The 20,775-nt window shown below is 44.4% G+C and overlaps 1 protein-coding gene across 1 annotated transcript in view; it reads left to right on the top strand.

The window, feature by feature from the left end:
* Positions 1-20,775, top strand: part of LOC135553140 (glutamate receptor 4-like) — a 97,735-nt gene that overhangs the window by 53,361 nt on the left and 23,599 nt on the right. Inside the window, exons 9-11 of the mRNA XM_064985282.1 lie at positions 7,584-7,790; positions 11,996-12,211; positions 12,314-12,474. Coding sequence (XP_064841354.1) covers positions 7,584-7,790; positions 11,996-12,211; positions 12,314-12,474 — 584 coding nt within the window. The remainder of the gene's footprint in view (positions 1-7,583; positions 7,791-11,995; positions 12,212-12,313; positions 12,475-20,775) is intronic.

The following is a 20,775-nucleotide window of genomic DNA, read 5'->3' as shown; positions in this document are numbered from 1 at the left end:
CTGTTATACTCACAGACAGTATTTTGACAGTTTTGGAAACTTTAGAGTGTTTTCTATCCTAATGTCATGTTCTGACCTTTATTTCCTTTGTTTTGTTATTATTTAGTATGGTCAGGCGTGAGTTGGGGTGAGCAGTCTATGTTTGTTTTTCTATGATTTTGGGGATTTCTATGTTTCGGCCTAGTATGGTTCTCAGAGGCAGGTGTCATTGGTTGTCTCTGATTGAGAATCATACTTAGGTAGCCTGGGTTTCACTGTTTGTTTGTGGGTGATTGTCTATGTTAGTTGCTTGTGTCAGCACAGTTCTTATGATAGCTTCACTGTCGTTATTGGTTTTGTTTTTGTACAGTTTACTTTGTGTTTTTTGTCATCTATTAAATGATGCATTCACACCACGCTGTGCTTTGGACCGCTTCTTACAACGATCGTGACACCTAATCTGACAATTATATGCATATTCTATTTTCTGGGCCTGGGAAATAGGCAGTTTCAAATGGGTACGTTTTTTAGCCAAAACGAAAATACTGCCTCCTACACTCAAGAAGTTAATGGTGCTCCGTGGGATGTTCAAAGCTTCTGACATTTTTTTATAACCCAACCCTGTCCCTGACCTGTTTGGAGAGCTCCTTGGTCTTGATGGTGCCACTTGCTTGATGGTGCCCCTTGCTGAGTGGTGTTGCAGACTCTGGGGCCTTTCAGAACAGGTGTATACTGTATATACGGAGATCATGTGACAGATCATGTGACACTTAGATTGCATTATTAGATTAGACATTTAGATTGAAATTATTTAACTATTTATGTGACTGAAGGTAATCGTTTGCACCAGATCTTATTTATGGTCTTCATATTAAAGGGGAGAATACATATGCACGCACCACTTTTGCATTTCTTATTTTTGTAGAATCTTTTGAAACAAGTTATTTTTTCAATTTCACTTCACCAAGTTGAGGTATTTTGTGTATGTCCATTACATGAAATACAAATAAAAATCCATTTAAATTACAGGTTGTAATGCATCAAAATAGGAAAAACGCCAAGGGGGGGTGAATACTTTTGCAAGGAACTGTAGATGCATCTGCAGCTAGTCTGTTGTCCCTGATGTTGAAGTTTCAGGAACTCTGGTTAACGTATTATGTTGTACTGGATATTGTATTGGCTGGCTGCATAATTAAGCTCAGGGTTGCGCTCAGTTCCATTTTTTATTCTGGCCAATTCATAAAGTAAATTAAATTCCAATTCTACATTTTTCTAATTGAAAATGATTGAAATTGGAATTTCAGTGTACCTCCTAAATTGAAATGGAATTGGCCCCAACCCTGTTTAGGAGCTCTCTCTCTTTCTGGTTTCTCTGCTGATGTTCCACTGTTTCATGTCTTATCTACCTGAACCCTTCACCACTAAAGCTTCTCTTCTCTCTCTTTCTCTCTTTCTCTCCTTCTCTCTCTCTCTCTCTCTCTCTCTTCTCTCTCTCAGCCCTGTCTCCACTCTCTCTCTCTAAAACCACCCTCTCTCTTGCCGTCTCTACTCTCTCAGCCCTGTCGTTCCACTCTCTCTCTTCTCTCCATAAAACCACCCTCTCTCTTGCCGTCTCTACACTCTCTCAGCCCTGTCATTCCTCCCTCCTTTCCTCTCTCCCTCTTCCCACATCCTCATGTAAGACATCTGACAAGGTATTCAGCATCAGAGAAAAACTTCACTTGCCCAATATCCCTCCATGCACCTGCACCGAGACTAAACACAACGCAATAACACACACACAAACACACTGTGACAAAAGAGTCTGCGACAAACTGATAACAAAACTATAAGGGGTTTAAACATGAAATAATCCACTGTTGGCAAAACCCCAAGCGGTTTGTGTGTTTGTGTGTGTGTATACTATCACTGCTAAACACTCTACAAAGTCACCTATTCTGATGTCAAACTGTTGCCCTTTTAATATGCTAATATTTTCAGAAAGTGAGGCCAAGAAGAGACTTATCCAAAGTCATAAGTAGACCAAAATCTAGCTGAGCCCATGTTCTATCTACACCATCTGTTCTCTAGATCCTCATATACAGTACAGTACAGTACAGTACAGTAGATCAGAATTCCATTTTAAGATCGGCAATTTTGTACCATCTAATAAAATAGAATAACATGTTCACAACAGATGGCGTGGAATATGAACTCATCTCGGGTTTAGATTGTTGATGAGATATGATTTTAGTGTTGTCTATGCCGTTAAGACCTACAGTTGAAGTCGGAATTTACGTACACCTTAGCCAAATATATTTAAACTCAGTTTTTCACAGTTCCTGACATTTAATTAATCTGAGTAAAAATTCCCAGTCATAGGTCAGTTAGGATCACCACTTTATTTTAAGAATGTGAGAATAATAGTAGTGAGAATGATTTATTTCAGGGGTTTTTCCCATCGCATCCCCCTTGGGTCAGAAGTTTACACACACTCAATTAATATTTGGTAGCATTGCCTTTAATTAAATTGATTAACTTGGGTCACACATTTTGGGTAGCCTTCCACAAGCTTCCCACAATAAGTGGGAACAGAGTCAGGTTTGTAGGCCTCTTTGCTCTCACACACCTTTTCAGTTCTGCTCACAAATTCTCTATAGGATTGAGGTCAGGGCTTTGTGATGGCCATTCCAATACCTTGACTTTGTTGTCCTTAAGCCATTTTGCCACAACTTTGGAAGTATGCTTGGAGTCATTGTCCATTTGGAAGACCCATTTGCGACCAAGCTTTAACTTCCTGACAGATGTCTTGAGATGTTGCTTCAATATATCCACAAAATGTTCCTTCTCATGATGCCATCTATTTTGTGAAGTGCACCAGTCCCTCCTGCAGCAAAGCACCCACAGGACATGAAGCGGCCACCCGTGCTTTCATGGTTGGGATGGTGTTCTTCGGCTAGCAAGCCTCCACCTTTTTCCTCCAAACATTTCAATGGTCATTATGGCCAAACAGTTCTATTTTTGTTTCATCAGACCAGAGGACATTTCTCCAAAAAGTAAAAAGTACGATCGTTGTCCCCATGTGCAGTTGCAAACCGTGGTCTGGCTTTTTTTATGGCGGTTTTGGAGCAGTGGCTTCTTCTTTGCTAAGCGGCTTTTCAGGTTGTCGATATAGGACTTGTTTTGCTGTGGATATAGGTACTTTTGAACCTCTTTCCTCCAGCATCTTCACAAGGTCCTTTGCTGTTGTTCTGGGTTTGATTTGCACTTTTCGCACCAAAGTACATTAATCTCTAGGACACAGAACGCGTCTCCTTCCTGAGCGGTATGATGGCTGAGTGGTCCCATGGTGTTTATACTTGTGTACTATTGTACAGATGAACGTGGTACCTTCAGGCATTTGGAAATTGCTCCCAAGGATGAAGCAGTCTTGTGGAGGTCTACAATTGTTTTTCTGAGGTCTTGGCTGAATTCTTTTGATTTTCCCATGGTGTCAAGCAAAGAGGCACTGGGTTTGAAGGTATACCTTGAAATACGTCCACAGGTTCACCTCCAATTGACTCAAATTATGTCAATTAGCCTATCAGAAGCTTCTAAAGCCGTGACATCATTTTCTGGAATTTTCCAAGCTGTTTAAAGGCACAGTCAACTTAGTGTATGTAAACTTCTGACACACTGGAATTGTGATACAGTGAATTATAAGTGAAATAATCTGTCTGTATACAATTGTTGGAAAAATTATTTGTGTCATGCACAAAGTAGATGTCCTAACCGACTTTCCAAAACTATAGTTTGTTGACAAGACATTTGTGTAGTGGTTGAAAAATGAGTTTTAATAACTCCAACCTAAGTGTATGTAAACTTACGACTTAAACTGTAGGTCTGACGGTTGGAGCAGCACTGCTATGTTTGAGTTCGTGACTTCATTAAGAGTGATTCATTTTGAGTTATTGGAGAGAGAGAGAGATCTCAGGGGGCTGCTGATGTGTGTATGATAACGAGGTTTAGAAAAAGACATCTGCTTTGATGCTTGGACAACATGTACATGTGACAAGATTATGTTGTAACGCTCAATGAGTGAGTGTGTGTGGAGTCAGGCGCAGAGAGCAAAGGATGCGGGAAAAAACACGCTTTAATGTCCAAAATCAAAAGAACAACATAGTATATACCCAACACAGGCGTAACTATAAAACAAATAGTACCCTTTGGTAAAATACTAGGACAGCGTAAAAACCCAACACAAAATACTAACACCTCTCACAATTACAGTAGAACAAGCCCGCACAAACAGAAGCGGGCTAAACAAACTTAAATAACGCCACCCTAAAAACCAAACAAGGAACAGGTGAAACCAATTAGACAAAAACAAACGAACACAGAACAAAGGATCGGTGGCAGCTAGTAGACCGGCGACGACGACCGCCGAGCGCCACCTGAACCAGAAGGGGAGCCAACATCGGTACTATTCGTGACATATGCGTTAAGATAATGGAAATTCTATTGATGTTTAGATACTTGATTAATGCAAGTATATTCCTGTAAGGCTTGAGATCCATGTGAGTAAATCTGATATTCACACAACTCTCCCATTTACATTGAGTTACAGTATACAAACCTCAAGTTAGGACATAGTCCAATATGCCATAAGAGTTGGTTCTTTTGTGATATCATTCTAGACCAATGGTATGTGACAGATACGACTACTGTAATATTATTATAGATATGGCATGTACATTAACTGATACAACGTCAACGTGTGACTGATACAACGTCAACATGTAACTGATACAACGTCAATATGTAACTGATAACGTCAACATGTAACAGCATGTAACTGATACAACGTCAACGTGTAACTGATAGAACGTCAACATGTAACTGATACAACGCCAACATGTAACTGATACAACATCAACATGTAACGTCAACATGATAACTGATACAACGTCAACATGTAACTGATACAACATCAACATGTAACTGATACAACATCAACATGTAACTGATAACTGTCAACATGTAACTGATACAACTGATACAACGTCAACATGTAACTGATACAACGTCAACATGTAACTGATACGTGTGAACATCAACATGTAACTGATACAACATCAACATGTAAATGATACAACGTCAACATGTAACTGATACATGTAACGTCAACATGTAAATGATACAACGTCAACATGTAACTGATACAACATCAACATGTAACTGATACACAACATCAACATGTAACTGATACAACGTCAACATGTAACTGATACAACATCAACATGTAACTGATACAACATCAACATGTAACTGATACAACGTTTGACGATACAACATCAACATGTAACTGATACGTCAACATGTAACTGATACAACGTCAACATGTAACTGATACATGTAACTGATACAACGTCAACATGTAACTGATCAACAACGTCAACATGTAACTGATACAACGCCAACATGTAACTGATACAACATCAACATGTAACTGATACAACGTCAACATGTAACTGATACAACATCAACACGTCAACATGTAACTGATACAACGCCAACATGTAACTGATGCCAACATGTAACTGATACAACGTCAACATGTAACTGATACAACATCAACATGTAACTGATCAACAACTGATACAACATCAACATGTAACTGATACGTCAACATGTAACTGATACGTCAACATGTAACATGTAACTGATACAACATCAACATGTAACTGATACAACATCAACATGTAACTGATACAACATCAACATGTAACTGATACAACATCAACATGTAACTGATACAACGTCAACATGCGACTGATACAATGTCAACGTGTAACTGATACAACGTCAACGAACCTCTAAAGATGTTATGCATTTGTATTTCCCCCTTTTTAAATTTGCAATAATTTAATGTTTCATTTAATGTGACCTATTTACCCGTGCGCTTTATTCTGGCAGGTCACATGGTGAGCCGGGATGGAGTCTCTTGAAATGTATCCATTTCATTTGTAAATTAACATCATAAATGAAAACGTGTTGTCACGTAGAGTAGGCCAGAAGGCTAAACTGGATAACCTAACCTCTATCAAAATAAATTTGTCACATGATCTCCATATATATACACCTGTTCTGAAAGGCCCCAGAGTCTGCAACACCACTAAGCAAGGGGCACCATCAAGCAAGCGGCACCATGAAGACCACAGAGCTCTACAAACAGGTCAGGGACAGAGTTGTGGAGAAGTACAGATCAGGGTTGGGTTAGAAAAAAACATCAGATACATTGAACAACCCAACGGAGCCCAATTAAATCCATTATTAAACAATGGAAGGAATATGGCACCACAACAAACCTGCCAAAAGAGGGATGCCCACCAAAACTCACGGACCAGGCAGGAGGGTATTGATCAGAGAGGCAACAAAGAGACCGAAGATAATCCTGAAAGAGCTGCAAAGCTCCACAGCAGAGATTGGAGTATCAGTCCATGGGACCACTTTAAGCTGTACACTCCACAGAGCTGGGCTTTACAGAAGAGTGGCCAGAAAAAAAGCCATTGCAAACATGTTTTGTGTTCGCCAAAAGGCATGTGGTAGACCCCCCCAAACATATGGAAGAAGGTACTCTGGTCAGATGAGACTAAAATTGCGCTTTTTGGCCATCAAGGAAAACACTATGTCTGGCGCAAACCCAACACTTCTCATCACCCCAAGACACCAGAATCATGCTGTGGGGATGTTTTTCACCAGCAGGGACTGGGAAACTGGTCAGAATTGAAGGAATGATGGGTGGCGCTAAAAACAGGGAAATTCTTGAGGGAAACCTGTTTCAGTCTTCCAGAGATTTGAGACTGGGACAGAGGTTCACCTTCCAGCAGGACAATGACCCTAAGCATACTGCTAAAGCAAAACTCAAGTGGTTTAAGGGGAAACATTTAAATGTTTTGGAATGGCCTAGTCAAAGCCCAGACCTCAATCCAATGGAGAATCTGTGGTATGACTTAAAGATTGCTGTACCCCAGCAGAACCCATCCAACTTGAAGTAGCTGGAGCAGTTTTGCCATAATTAATGGGCAAAAATGTAGTGGCTAGATGTGCCAAGCTTATAGAGACATACCCAAAGAGACTTGCAGCTGTAATTGCTGTAAAAGGTGGCTCTAGAAAGTATTGACTTTTGGGGTTGAATAGTTATGCACGCTCAAGTTTTCTGTTTTTTTCTTATTTCTTGTTTGTTTCACAATAAAAAATATTTAGCATCATCAAAGTGGTAGGCATGTTGTGTTAATCAAATGAGACAAACCCCCTAAAAATCCATTTTAATTCCAGGTTGTCAGGCAACAAAATAGGAAAAATGCCAAGGTGTTGAATAATTTTGCAAGCCACTGCAACACACTGCTCATCACACAGTGGCCTTTTAAAATGTTCTTTGGTTGCCATAAAATGTCTCTCCTGTTTCCATCAATGCAATCCTGTCATCCAGTGGAGGCTGTGGCTCTGGCTGCATGCCATTCCAAAAAGCTCCTCCCACTCCAGAAGTCCCTGATTTGTTGGTCAGTGGTCAATGTGAGTTGATTGGTCAGTTTGACCTCCCAGCGCCCCCTCTCTGTCTCTGATTGGTGTGTTTGTGGGTGTAGGAGGGTCCTTATGTGATGCTGAAGAAGAACTGGGAGATGTTTGAGGGGAATGACCAGTTCGAGGGCTACTGCGTGGACTTGGCCTCAGAGATCGCCAAACACATCGGCATCAAGTACAAGATCGCCATCGTCCCTGACGGCAAGTACGGAGCCAGAGACCCCGAGACCAAGATCTGGAATGGCATGGTGGGAGAACTGGTCTATGGGGTAAGGATGGAGAGAGGAAGGGGATGGAGGGAGGGAGGAATGGCATGGTGGGAGAACTGGTCTATGGGGTAAGGATGTAGAGAGGAAGGGGATGGAGGGAGGAATGGATGGTGGGAGAACTGGTCTATGGGGTAAGGATGGAGAGAGGAAGGGGATGGAGGGAGGGAGGAATGGCATGGTGGGAGAACTGGTCTATGGGGTAAGGATGTAGAGAGGAAGGGGATGGGGGAGGAATGGATGGTGGGAGAACTGGTCTATGGGGTAAGGATGGAGAGAGGAAGGGGATGGAGGGAGGGAGAATGGCATGGTCTATGAGGTAAGGATGGAGAGAGGAAGGGGATGGAGGGAGGGAGGAATGGCATGGTGGGAGAACTGGTCTATGGGGTAAGGATGGAGGGAGGAATGGGATGGTGGAAGAACTGGTCTTTGGGGTAAGGGGATGGAGAGGGAGGAATGGCATGGTGGGAGAACTGGTCTATGGGGTAAGGATGGAGGGAGGAATGGCATGGTGGGACTGGTCTTTGGAGGATGGAGGGAGGAATGGCATGGTGGGAGAAATGGTCTATGGAGTAAGGATGGAGGGAGGATGGGGATGGAGGGAGGGAGGAATGGATGGTGGGAGAAATGGTCTATGGGGTAAGGATGGAGGGAGGATGGGAAGGAGTGATGTTTGGAAATTGTTACTTTTAGTTCCTTTCATCTTATCTTGGAGTTTGATGTAGTTCTACTGAGGATAGTTCGATCCTATTAAACAAAGTTAATCTATATTGTTAGATACTGTCATGGTACTTTTTAATTAGACAGACAAGACATTTCAGCCCATTTTTAAATTGTATTATTATTATTTTTTACATTTGAATTCATCAGGGACTGCAGCACCCTCAGCACCCCTATTATCCAGGAGATGTGCCTAAAGCAGTGTTTCTAATCCTGGTCCTGGGGACCCAAAGGGATACATTATGCTTTTACCCAATCACTACACACCTGATTCCACTATTCAACTCATCATCAAACCTTTCATTTGTGGAATCAGGTCTGTAATGCTAGGCCAAAATCTATAATGTGCACTCTGGGTCTCCAGGACCAGGATAAAGAAACACTGTCCTAAATAACACAAACTGGGATCATGACCTCTCAGACTAGTTATTATTTAACATAGTTATCTAACCCAAGGGTGGTAAACTATCTATCCAATATCCCGGTGCATTGAAAATATGGTACTGGAACTGACCCTGTGTATATATACGGAACAAAAATATACATGTAACATGTAAAGTGTTGGTCCCATGTTTCATTAGCTGAAATAAAAGATCCCAGAAATGATTTACACACACAAAAAGCTTATTTCTCTCAAATGTTGTGCACAAATTTGTTTAATTCCCTGTTAGTGAGCATTTCTACTTTACGGAGATAATAAATCCACAGATGTGGCATATCAAGAGCTGATTTCACAGCATGATCATTACACACCTTGTGCTGATGACAGTAAAAGGCCACTGTAAAATGTGCAGAAATTAATGTTAATGTATCTATCATAAGCTTCCTCCAACGTTGTTTTAGAGAATTTGGCAGAATGTCCAAACCGTGGTCACAACCGCAGACCACGTGTAACCACGCCAGCCCAGAACCTCCACATCCGGCTTCTTCACCTGCAGGATCGTCTGAGACCAGCCACCAGCTGATGAAACTGTGGATTTGTACAACTGAAGAATGTCTTCACAAAGTGTCAGAAAGCATCTCAGGGAAGCTCATCTGCATATTGCTCTTCCCCAGGGTGTTGACCTGACTGCAGTTCGGCCTCATACCCGACTTCAGTGGGGAATGGTCACCTTCAATGGCCAGTGGCACGCTGGAGAAGTGTGCTTTTCATGGATGAATCCCGGTTTCAACTGTACCGGGCAGATGGAAGACGTATGGCATCATGTGGCGAACGGTTTACTGATGTCAACGTTGTGAACAGTGCCCCATGCTGGGGTTATGGTATGGACAGACATAAGCTACGTACAACAAACACAATTGCATTTTATCGATGGTAATTTGAATGCATAGAGATACAGTGAAGACATCCTGAGGCACATTGTCGTGCCATTCATCCACCGCCATCACCTTATGGTGCAGTATGATAATGCACGGCCCCATTTCGCAAGGATCTGAACACAATTCCTGGAAGCTGGAAATATCAAAGTTCTTACATTGGCCTGCATAATCACCAGACATGTCACCCATTGAGCATGTTTGGAATGCTCCGGAAAGAATGTGTATGACAGCCTGTTCCAGTTCCCGACAATATCCAGCAACTTCACACAGCCATTGAAGAGCAGTGGGACATTTATTCCACAGGTCACAATCAACAGCCTGATCCACTCTATGCAAAGGAGAGATGCCGTGCTGAATGAGGCAAATGGTTGTCACACCAGATACTGACTGCTTTTCTCATCCACTTCTTTCTTTTAAGGTTCTTTTTAAGGATCCACTTCTTTCTTTTTTTTATCTGTGACCAACAGATGCATATCTGTCTTCCCAGTCATGTGAAATCCATAGTTTAGGGCCTAATGCATTTATTCAGTTGACTGATGTCCTTGTATGAACTCTAATATTACTTACTTTATTGTTCTTCTTATTTCCTATTTTTATATCTCGTGTTTTTTTGTTCTACCTTGTTAATTTTTTTATCACAATGTTATTGATTACCACATTGTTGGGTTTAGAGCGGCAAGAAAAGCATTTCACTGAATAGTTGTGCATGTGACATTAAAACTTGAAACTTGAAAGTATTGTGTCTACTGTACCCTTGCTGGCTTTCACTTTGGAAACATCTAACCCCTGACCCCTGTCCCGGCTTTGTCTCTGACCCCTATCTAAATAATAGCTCTAGACTGCTGCTTGATTTTCTCTCTCGTCCACTGTGCTTAATTCCTCCCAGGATTCAGTCATATTTTCTCCAGCTGCCTGCCAGTAGACACATTGGAATAGTGACTGTAATCAGTCGATGACTAATCTACTCTGTACATTTTCGAAAGTCAGGCTTCTCTCTGACTGTGTGTGTGTGTGTGTGTGTGTGTGTGTGTGTGTGTGTGTGTGTGTGTGTGTGTGTGTGTGTGTGTGTGTGTGTGTGTGTGTGTGTGTGTGTGTGTGTGTGTGTGTGTGTGTGTGTGTGTGTGTGTGTGTTTGTTTGTGTGTGTGTGTTCTACTCCAGTGACTGTACATGAATGTGTGTTCTCGCTCCGTAAGCACATTTTACAGAATGAGTCATTACCAGTCACAGAATTCATTCGCTTTGAATAATTCTAAACATTCCCAGTCGTGTCCAATCATTGATCTGTTCCAGCTGAGGGGAGATAATGTATTTATCTGTCCCTCATCCTCTTTCCCTCTCTCTCTCTCTCTAGCTCTCTTACTTTCTCACTCTCTCTCTCTCTCTCTCTCTCTCTCTCTCTCTCTTACTTTCGCTCTCTTACTTTCGCTCTCTTACTTTCTCCCTCTCTCTCTCTCGCTCTCTTACTTTCTCCCTCTCTCTCTCTCTCTCTCTCTCTCTCTCTCTCTAGCTCTCTTACTTTCTCACTCTCTCTCTCTCTCTCTCTCTCGCGCTCTCTTACTTTCACTCTCTTACTTTCTCCCTCTCTCTCTCTCTCGCTCTCTTACTTTCTCCCTCCCTCTCTCTCTCTCTCTCTCTCTCTCTCGCTCTCTTACTTTCTCCCTCTCTCACTCTCTAACTTTCTCTCTCTCTCTCTCCCTCTCTCTCTCTCTCTCTCTCACTCTCTTACTTTTTCCCTCTCTCACTCTCTCTCTCACTTTCTCTCTCTATATATATTTCTCTCCTTCTCTCTCTCTCTCTCTCTCTCTGACACACACTCTGTTTCTCTCTCTTCATCTCTCTATTGTTCCCTTTGTCTATTTCTTAATTCTCTCATACTATTTCTTCTATTGTGGGGAAAATGCATGTATTAGGTACCGTATTGTTGATTATATGAATCCAAGGTGAATTGTTGCAGCACTAAAATTGGGAAGTTTTCTCCCTGGTGTATGTTGTGGATTGGAAGACAGACCTTGATGGTTGATTTGTATTCTGGTTTCCTGTGTCTGGCCTTTATGAATGATTTTCTGTCTCCTTCCCCCGCTCTCCCTCCCAATCTCTCCCCCTCTCTCCCGTCCCTGACTCTCCTTCTCTCTACCCCCCTCCCCCCGCCCTTCCCCCCGTCCTATAGAAAGCAGAGATAGCGGTCGCCCCTCTGACTATAACCCTGGTACGTGAGGAGGTGATAGACTTCTCGAAGCCCTTCATGTCCTTGGGGATCTCCATCATGATCAAGAAGCCCCAGAAGTCTAAACCTGGAGTGTTCTCCTTCCTGGACCCTCTGGCCTACGAGATCTGGATGTGCATCGTCTTCGCTTACATAGGGGTCAGTGTGGTGCTGTTTCTGGTGAGTGTGTGTGTGACCACAATCAGTTGAATCAGCTGTGTAGAGCTGGGCTAGAATAAAAGCCTGGACACCTTGTAACCAGCCCCTTTCCTCTGTCCCCAGGTGAGTCGCTTCAGTCCATATGAGTGGCATGCAGAGGAGCCAGAGGAAGGCTCTACTGAGCCAGGCCCCACTGACCAGCCACCCAATGAGTTTGGCATCTTCAATTCACTCTGGTTCTCACTGGGGGCCTTCATGCAGCAGGGCTGCGACATCTCACCACGGTGAGTGTGTGTGTATATGTGTGTGCGATTGTGTATGGGTGCATGTGTATGAGTGCTTGTCTGTGTGTCTGCCAACCCATCTGTCTCTAATGACAGAGTGCCTTTGTCCTGTGTCAGAAACTGTTGGTCATACTGAGTGTTGTGATCCCAACCAGTTGACTCAGTGTCAGACAGCCTCTCTCTATTGTACTATTGTGACATACACTGGTGTCCAGTGTGAGAGGGGAGCGAAAGATGTGTCAAAGAAACACACACACACAACAGCACACTAAGTATGACCCCTTGGTCAGCCTTCATTTTGTGTGGGAGATTGGCGGTTTGCTGCATATTAAACTTTAATGCTTCAACGGGGGAAAAAGTCATGCTTTATTTTTAGAATATTTATAAGAATATAGCATTTTATTATTGATAACCTCAGAATGCAGTTTAGTGAAATATTAATGTCCACCATCCACATACCTTTAGGGAGAACATCAGAGAGAGAGAGAGAGAGAGAGAGAGAGAGAGAGAGAGAGAGAGAGAGAGAGAGAGAGAGAGAGAGAGAGAGAGAGAGAGAGAGAGAGAGAGAGAGAGAGAGAGAGAGAGAGAGAGAGAGAGAGAGAGAGAGAGAGAGAGAGAGAGAGAGAGATTTCTCTGATGTGTTAAAATATTCTTTATTGGGTCTGGGAGCCCACCACACGATACATACTCATGCAAAACCATAGTTACACATCAATTAAAAACACAACTCCAATTACTCCTCCACAGTGACTAAACACAACAGCCTCTGAATACTCCATATACTCATAAACAGATAAATAGTAGGCCAACTCAACCCTCAGTCTTGCTGCCAACATTCCCTCCAGCATTCCCACCACATCCACAGACCCCTGTCCCTGAATACTGTTCTTTCGGTCTTCCATATCACTCATTTTGCTGCCCCTAACACAGAATTAAGCAACACAACTACACCTTGACTGAACCTGTACTTTGGCCCAAATATATACATTTGGGAAGAGAAAACCTCTCCCAATGCTGAGAACCAATTAGTGATCAGGTCAATCATCCAGACCAACCTGGGACACTGTAAAAACAAGTGTATCCGAGTTTCAGACTCAGCACAGAATGGACACCCCTCCCCAACAGTAGGATCCAGGTGTACCAGATACATATTGGTGGCTATAGCTCCATGTATTATCCTCCATTGGAGGTCAGCTGTCCTCTTATCAATAGGCAGTTTATATAATGATCGCCAACAGCCTTTTCCCCTTCAGGGAAGAGGCATGGGACACCTTTACACATATTCTGTACATGGCCTTCATTCCCACCTCCTTGAACTCCCCCAGCTCTGGGGTATCGAAGGAAAGCAGCATCCCCACGTCCTCCACGAATGCCCCCATCGCAGCACTAACAATCAGTGCAGGGAACATAATCCAGACCCTCCTTCCACCGATCAGATTTGGAAGTATCAGTCACATACTGCAGATGAAGCATTAGCAAGGAGTCACAGACCTCAGCGATGACCTTCCTCAGTAGGCGAGATGATCGGATCCCCGCTCTTTCTCCCAGCTCCTCCAACGATCAATTTCTGTTCCGCATCAGATGACCCAGCTTAGTACACCCCACGCCTAACAGGCATGAACGTAGGCTAGCTGAACCCAGAACACGGGACTGGATGGCAGTGTTGTGAAAAAGAGTCTCTTCAAAAAGCCACATCCCTGGTGGGTTGCCGGCCTTACGGGACTTGACAAGAACTCCAAGCCTGCATAACAGACTCATAAAATGGAGTCAGGCCAGGCAAATCACCCCCCCTCCAGCTTTAAGAGGAGAAGGTGTTTGTCTAAGCCCAAACAGCCACCTCCTCATCAATGTGTAGGCTGTGTCAACCCAGCTAGAACTGTCACTGTACAACAGTCTCTGGGCTGCTAGAGCCGTCACTGTACAATAGTCTCTGGACTGCTAGAACCGTCACTGCACAACAGTCTCTGGGCTGCTAGAACCGTCACTGCACAACAGTCTCTGGGCTGCTAGAGCCGTCACTGTACAATAGTCTCTGGGCTGCTAGAGCCGTCACTGCACAACAGTCTCTGGGCTGCTAGAACCGTCACTGTACAACAGTCTCTGGGCTGCTAGAACCGTCACTGTACAACAGTCTCTGGGCTGCTTGAAGCCGGAAAGCCATGATTCTAGAGGAAATGTCCACCAGGCCTTGCCCACCCTCGTGCAGTGGCAGGTACAGGGCTGCAGCTTTAATCCAATGTTGTCCAGACCAGAAGAAATTGACATGGGTCCTCTGAAGCTGTTGTATCAGACCCTTTGGTGGCTGCAAAATCATTAGTCTGTGCCACAGGGTAGAGGCAGCAAGATTATTAGCTACCAGTACCCTTCCACTATAAGACAGCTGGGGCAGCACCCATTTCCACCTTGACAGTCTGGCACACACTTTCTCCACTACACCCTCCCAGTTCTTTTTCTGAAAGACATTGTAGTTTAGAAAAAGAAAAAAAAGTATTTTTCCCATCTCTGCCCCACTGAAGCCCCCCTGGTAACCATGGAGCGGACCCCATCTGAAGCCCCCCTGGTAACCGTGGAGCGGACACCATCTGAAGCCCCCCTGGTAACCGTGGAGCGGACCCCATCTGAAGCCCCCCCCTGGTAACCATGGTAACCATGGAGCGGACCCCATCTGAAGCCCCCTGGTAACCGTGGAGTGGACCCCATCTGAAGCCTCCCTGGTAACCGTGGAGCGGACCCCATCTGAAGCCTCCCTGGTAACCGTGGAGCGGACCCCATCTGAAGCCTCCCTGGTAACCATGGAGCGGATCCCATCTGAAGCCTCCCTGGTAACCGTGGAGCGGACCCCATCTGAAGCCTCCTGGTAACCGTGGAGCGGACCCCATCTGAAGCCTCCCTGGTAACCGTGGAGCGGACCCCATCTGAAGCCTCCCTGGTAACCGTGGAGCGGATCCCATCTGAAGCCCCCTGGTAACCATGGAGCGGATCCCATCTGAAGCCCCCTGGTAACCATGGAGCGGATCCCATCTGAAGCCCCCTGGTAACCATGGAGCGGATCCCATCTGAAGCCCCCCTGGTAACCATGGAGCGGATCCCATCTGAAGCCCCCCTGGTAACCGTGGAGCGGACCCCATCTGAAGCCTCCCTGGTAACCGTGGAGCGGACCCCATCTGAAGCCTCCCTGGTAACCATGGAGCGGATCCCATCTGAAGCCCCCCTGGTAACCATGGAGCGGATCCAATCTGAAGCCCCCCTGGTAACCATGGAGCGGATCCCATCTGAAGCCCCCCTGGTAACCGTGGAGCGGACCCCATCTGAAGCTGACCTGCCCACAGCGCTTCACTCTTTCCCCAATTGACGCTGAGGAGGCCCCCTTTACCCCCTGTAATAAAAACTGTCACGTCATCTGCATACGCAGACAGTGCAATCGTGGGACCCTTCATTACACCTGGCACAGAGAAACCAGTAAGCTTCGCTCTTAAAAAACAAAGCATTGGTTCAATCGCCAGACTATATAACTGCCCTGAAATTGGGCATCCCTGCCTGATGCCCCTTTGGACAGGGATGGGGCAACTCAAACTACCCCCCACCTTCACCATACACGAGGCCCCAGCATACAGTAAATTCATCCAATACAAAAAACATCCCCAAACCCAAAGGCTTTCATTGTTTTAAACAAGTACTGGTGGTCCACACGGTCAAAAGCTTCTCCTGATCCAATGAAAGTAAACCCACATTTACATCAGACAGTTTACAAATGTCTAAAACATCTCTTATCAGAAACAAGTTCTCAACAATAGAGCGATCAGGTACACAGTAGGACTGGTCCTTGTGGACCAACAATCCCAGATACTCTTTCAACCTGTTTGAGAGACATTTAGAAACAATGTTATATTCTGCGCACAGCAAAACAACAGGTCTCCAATTTTTTACGAGCCAAACCCCCCTTTTTTTGGCAACAGTTAAAGCACCGCACGTTGACAGGATACAGGAAGAGAACCCTCACGTTGACAGGATACAGGAAGAGAACCCTCACGTTGACAGGATACAGGAAGAGAACCCTCACGTTGACAGGATACAGGAAGAGAACCCTCACGTTGACAGGATACAGGAAGAGAACCCTCACGTTGACAGGATACAGGAAGAGAACCCTCACGTTGACAGGATACAGGAAGAGAGCCCTCACATTGACAGGATACAGGAAGAGAACCTTCACGTTGACAGGATACAGGAAGAGAACCCTCACGTTGACAGGATACAGGAAGAGAACCCTCACGTTGACAGGATACAGGAAGAGAACCCTCACATTGACAGGATACAGGAAGAGAACCCTCACGTTGACAGGATACAGGAAGAGAACCCTCACGTTGACAGGATGACACGTTGACAGGATACAGGAAGAGAACCCTCACGTTGACAGGATACAGGAAGAGAACCCTCACGTTGACAGGATACAGGAAGAGAACCTTCACGTTGACAGGATACAGGAAGAGAACCCTCACGTTGACAGGATACAGGAAGAGAACCCTCACGTTGACAGGATACAGGAAGAGAACCCTCACGTTGACAGGATACAGGAAGAGAACCCTCATGAAAAGATTCACACAGCACTTCATAATAACCCTCCCCAATAGACCCCCAGAAGTGCTTATAGAAATCAGATGGTAAACCATTGATACCAGGGGCTCGGCCTGTTGAGAGCTGCATAACCACTGTGGACAGCTCCTGCAGAGTAATGTCAGAGTCCAAAGCAGCTCTCTGCTCAGGTCCAAATTGAGGATGACCGTGTAACAACTGTTCAGTACACAGAGAGTCACAATCCTCCGTCTTGTTTTATTCTTTTATTTCACCTTTAGACAAGTTGAGAACAAGTTCTCATTTACAATTGCGACCTGGCCAAGATAAAGCAAAGCAGTTCGACACATATGACACAGAGTTACACATGGAGCAAAACAAACATACAGTCAATAATACAGTAGAAACAAGTCTATATACGATGTGAGCAAGTGAGGTGAGATAAGGAAGTTAAAGGCAAAAAAAGGCCATGGTGGCAAAGTAAATACAATATATGTAAGGGTTGTCATCAGTTGAAGAAGGAGAGGACCAAAGCGCAGCGTGGTTAGTGTTCATCTTTTTAATAAGAAACTGAACACTTCAAAAATACAAAACAACAAAGTGAAAACCGAAACAGTTGTATCTGGTGCAAACACACAAAGACTGAAAATACCCACCCCCAAAACACAAAGGAAAACAGGCTACCTAACTATGGTTCTCAATGAGGGACAACGATAGACAGCTGCCTTTGATTGAGAACCATATCAGGCCAGAAATAGAAAATATAGAAAAACTAACATAGACTGCCCACCCCAACTCACGCCCTGACCATACTAAATAAAGACAAAACAAAGGAATAAAGGTCAGAACGTGACAATAAAGCAAGTAAAACACTGGAATGGTAGTTTTGCAGTGGAAGAATGTGCAAAGCAGAAATAAAAATAATGGGGTGCAAAGGAGCAAAATAAATAAATAAATTAAATACAGTAGGGAAAGAGGTAGTTGTTTGGGCTAAATTATAGGTGGGCAATGTACAGGTGCAGTAATCTGTGAGCTGCTCTGACAGCTGGTGCTTAAAGCTAGCGAGGGAGATAAGTGTTTCCAGTTTCAGAGATTTTTGTAGTTCGTTCCAGTCATTGGCAGCAGGGAACTGGAAGGAGAGGCGGCCAAAGAAAGAATTGGTTTTGGGGGTGAACAGAGAGATATACCAGCTGGAGCGTGTGCTACAGGTGGGTGATGCTATGGTGACCAGCGAGCTGAGATAAGGGGGGACTTATATAAAGGCCACGGCATGTTGATGCATTCCACTGTCATCAGTGGTCACCATCCCATCAGGGAGAAGAAGGCAGACCATCTGTTGCAATGTCGACTGTCCTAGTTTTTTTTTTAAAGCACTAGGAGCATCCATATCCTTGAGGGAAGCGAAACGAGACCTAATCAAGGCACCCTTTACTCTTTCATGTAGAAATGACCTCAGTACATTTCTCTTGTCCTGTAAATTCATGACTAATCCAGGGTCATTCTGAGTGAGCAGCTTCAATTCAATAGATTTGATGTCCTGTTCAAGGGCCCTGATTGTCTCTTTAACTTCAATACGTGACAGAGCAGTATACCTTTGACAAAATAATCGTATTTGTTCCTTCCCAACCTCCCACCATTGTCTCAAGGACTCAAAATTCCCTTTTGTAACCCTCCATTTTTCCCAAAACAACAAAAACCTTTCACAAAACATCATGACATCATGTAACAATTGAACATTAAAATACCAGTAAGATGATGACCTTCGTGGACAAGTGAATATCAACAGTAACAATATGGTGGTCAGAGAAACCTACAGGAGTAATGTCACACCTTCCAACCCTACTACAGAAGTGATCAGATACATACAACCTGTCTAACCTTCCAACCCTACTACAGAAGTGATCAGATACATACAACCTGTCTAACCTTCCAACCCTACCACAGTAGTGATCAGATACATACAACCTGTCTAACCTTCCAACCCTACCACAGTAGTGGTCAGATACATACAACCTGTCAAAAACAACAATACACTCTGTACCCTCATTAGGAGCACCCTCATTAGGAGCATAAACATAAAAAAAATAAAAAACGCAACATCCACCTTGACCAATAAAACCCAACCCTTGACAATCTCTGTTGTAGATACCACAGTCACCCCTAAGCCTGAGGAAAACAAAATTGCCACCCCAGCACTGAATTGAGTACCATGACTGAGTATATGTTGACCCTCACACCACATACCCGTTAACCTCATTAGCCTCATCACTATGTGTCTCCTGTAGAAAAACTACATTAAGCCTTTTCTGTTTTATTACTTCTAATGCCCAAGGCCTCTTATTCCTGTCCCTCCCCCCATTAATACTGAGAGAACCGACCCTTAGTACTTCCATGTAGAAAAGAGAAAGGAAAAGCAGAAGAAACCACAGAGAAACCAGACAAAGATAAAAAATTAACACCCTATGAGGCATGATCTTCATCATTGTTGTAATTTTCTCTTAACCTGACCATGTTTCCCAGTACCTTTTGCTGCTGTGACAGCAGTAACACTTCTCACTCAACTGGTCTAACCCCACCGTCTTCTGTAGCATCACAGCTGACCGCACAAACTTATCAACATCAAAAAAATCTGACAATTTCACAGATTTCCCAAAAGTCTGATCCAGAAACCCATTTACCTCCTCTAGATTGTAAATTGAGTCCTCACCAGCTGCTATCGTATCAGGAGAGATATCCATATCCATATCCTTCTCCTGATCTTCATCAACTGAGTCCACAGACCCCTGGCTCCCCTCTAACATTTTCAACACTCCCCACTTGCACCCCATCACTCGTACCAGGCATCTCCTCCACTACCTAGGAGACTAGCCCCACCTGAACCCCATTACTCGTAGTGGGAATCTCCTCCACCAACTGGGAGCCTAGCTCTACATGAACCCCCTCCTGTACCCCATTACTCGTAGTGGGCATCTCCTCCACTACCTGGGAGCCTTGCTCTACCCCATTATGTAGTGGGCATTTTCTCCACTACCTGGGAGCCTACATGCTCTACATGAACCCCCTCCTGTACCCCATTACTCGTAGTGGGCATTTTCTCCACTACCTGGGAGCCTAGCTCTACATGAACCCCATTACCGTAGTGGGCATTTTCTACCTCGTAGTGGGCATTTTCTCCACTACCTGGGAGCCTAGCTCTACATGAACCCCATTGTGCCCCTCGTAGTGGGCATTTTCTCCACTACCTGGGAGCCTAGCTCTACATGAACCCCCTCCTGTACCCCATTACTCGTAGTGGGCATTTTCTCCACTACCTGGGAGCCTAGCTCTACATGAACCCCCTCCTGTACCCCATTACTCGTAGTGGGCATTTTCTCCACTACCTGGGAGCCTAGCTCTACATGAACCCCCTCCTGTACCCCATTACTCGTAGTGGGCATTTTCTCCACTACCTGGGAGCCTAGCTCTACATGAACCCCCTCCTGTACCCCATTACTCGTAGTGGGCATTTTCTCCACTACCTGGGAGCCTAGCTCTACATGAACCCCCTCCTGTACCCCATTACTCGTAGTGGGCATTTTCTCCACTACCTGGGAGCCTAGCTCTACATGAACCCCCTCCTGTACCCCATTACTCGTAGTGGGCATTTTCTCCACTACCTGGGAGCCTAGCTCTACATGAACCCCCTCCTGTACCCCATTACTCGTAGTGGGCATTTCCTCCACCACCTGGGAG

Source organism: Oncorhynchus masou, chromosome 13, assembly GCF_036934945.1.
Source record: "Oncorhynchus masou masou isolate Uvic2021 chromosome 13, UVic_Omas_1.1, whole genome shotgun sequence".
Classification (NCBI taxonomy): Eukaryota; Metazoa; Chordata; class Actinopteri; order Salmoniformes; family Salmonidae; genus Oncorhynchus; species Oncorhynchus masou.
Note: the sequence above shows the minus strand (reverse complement) of the source record. Positions and strands in the feature narration are given on the sequence as shown.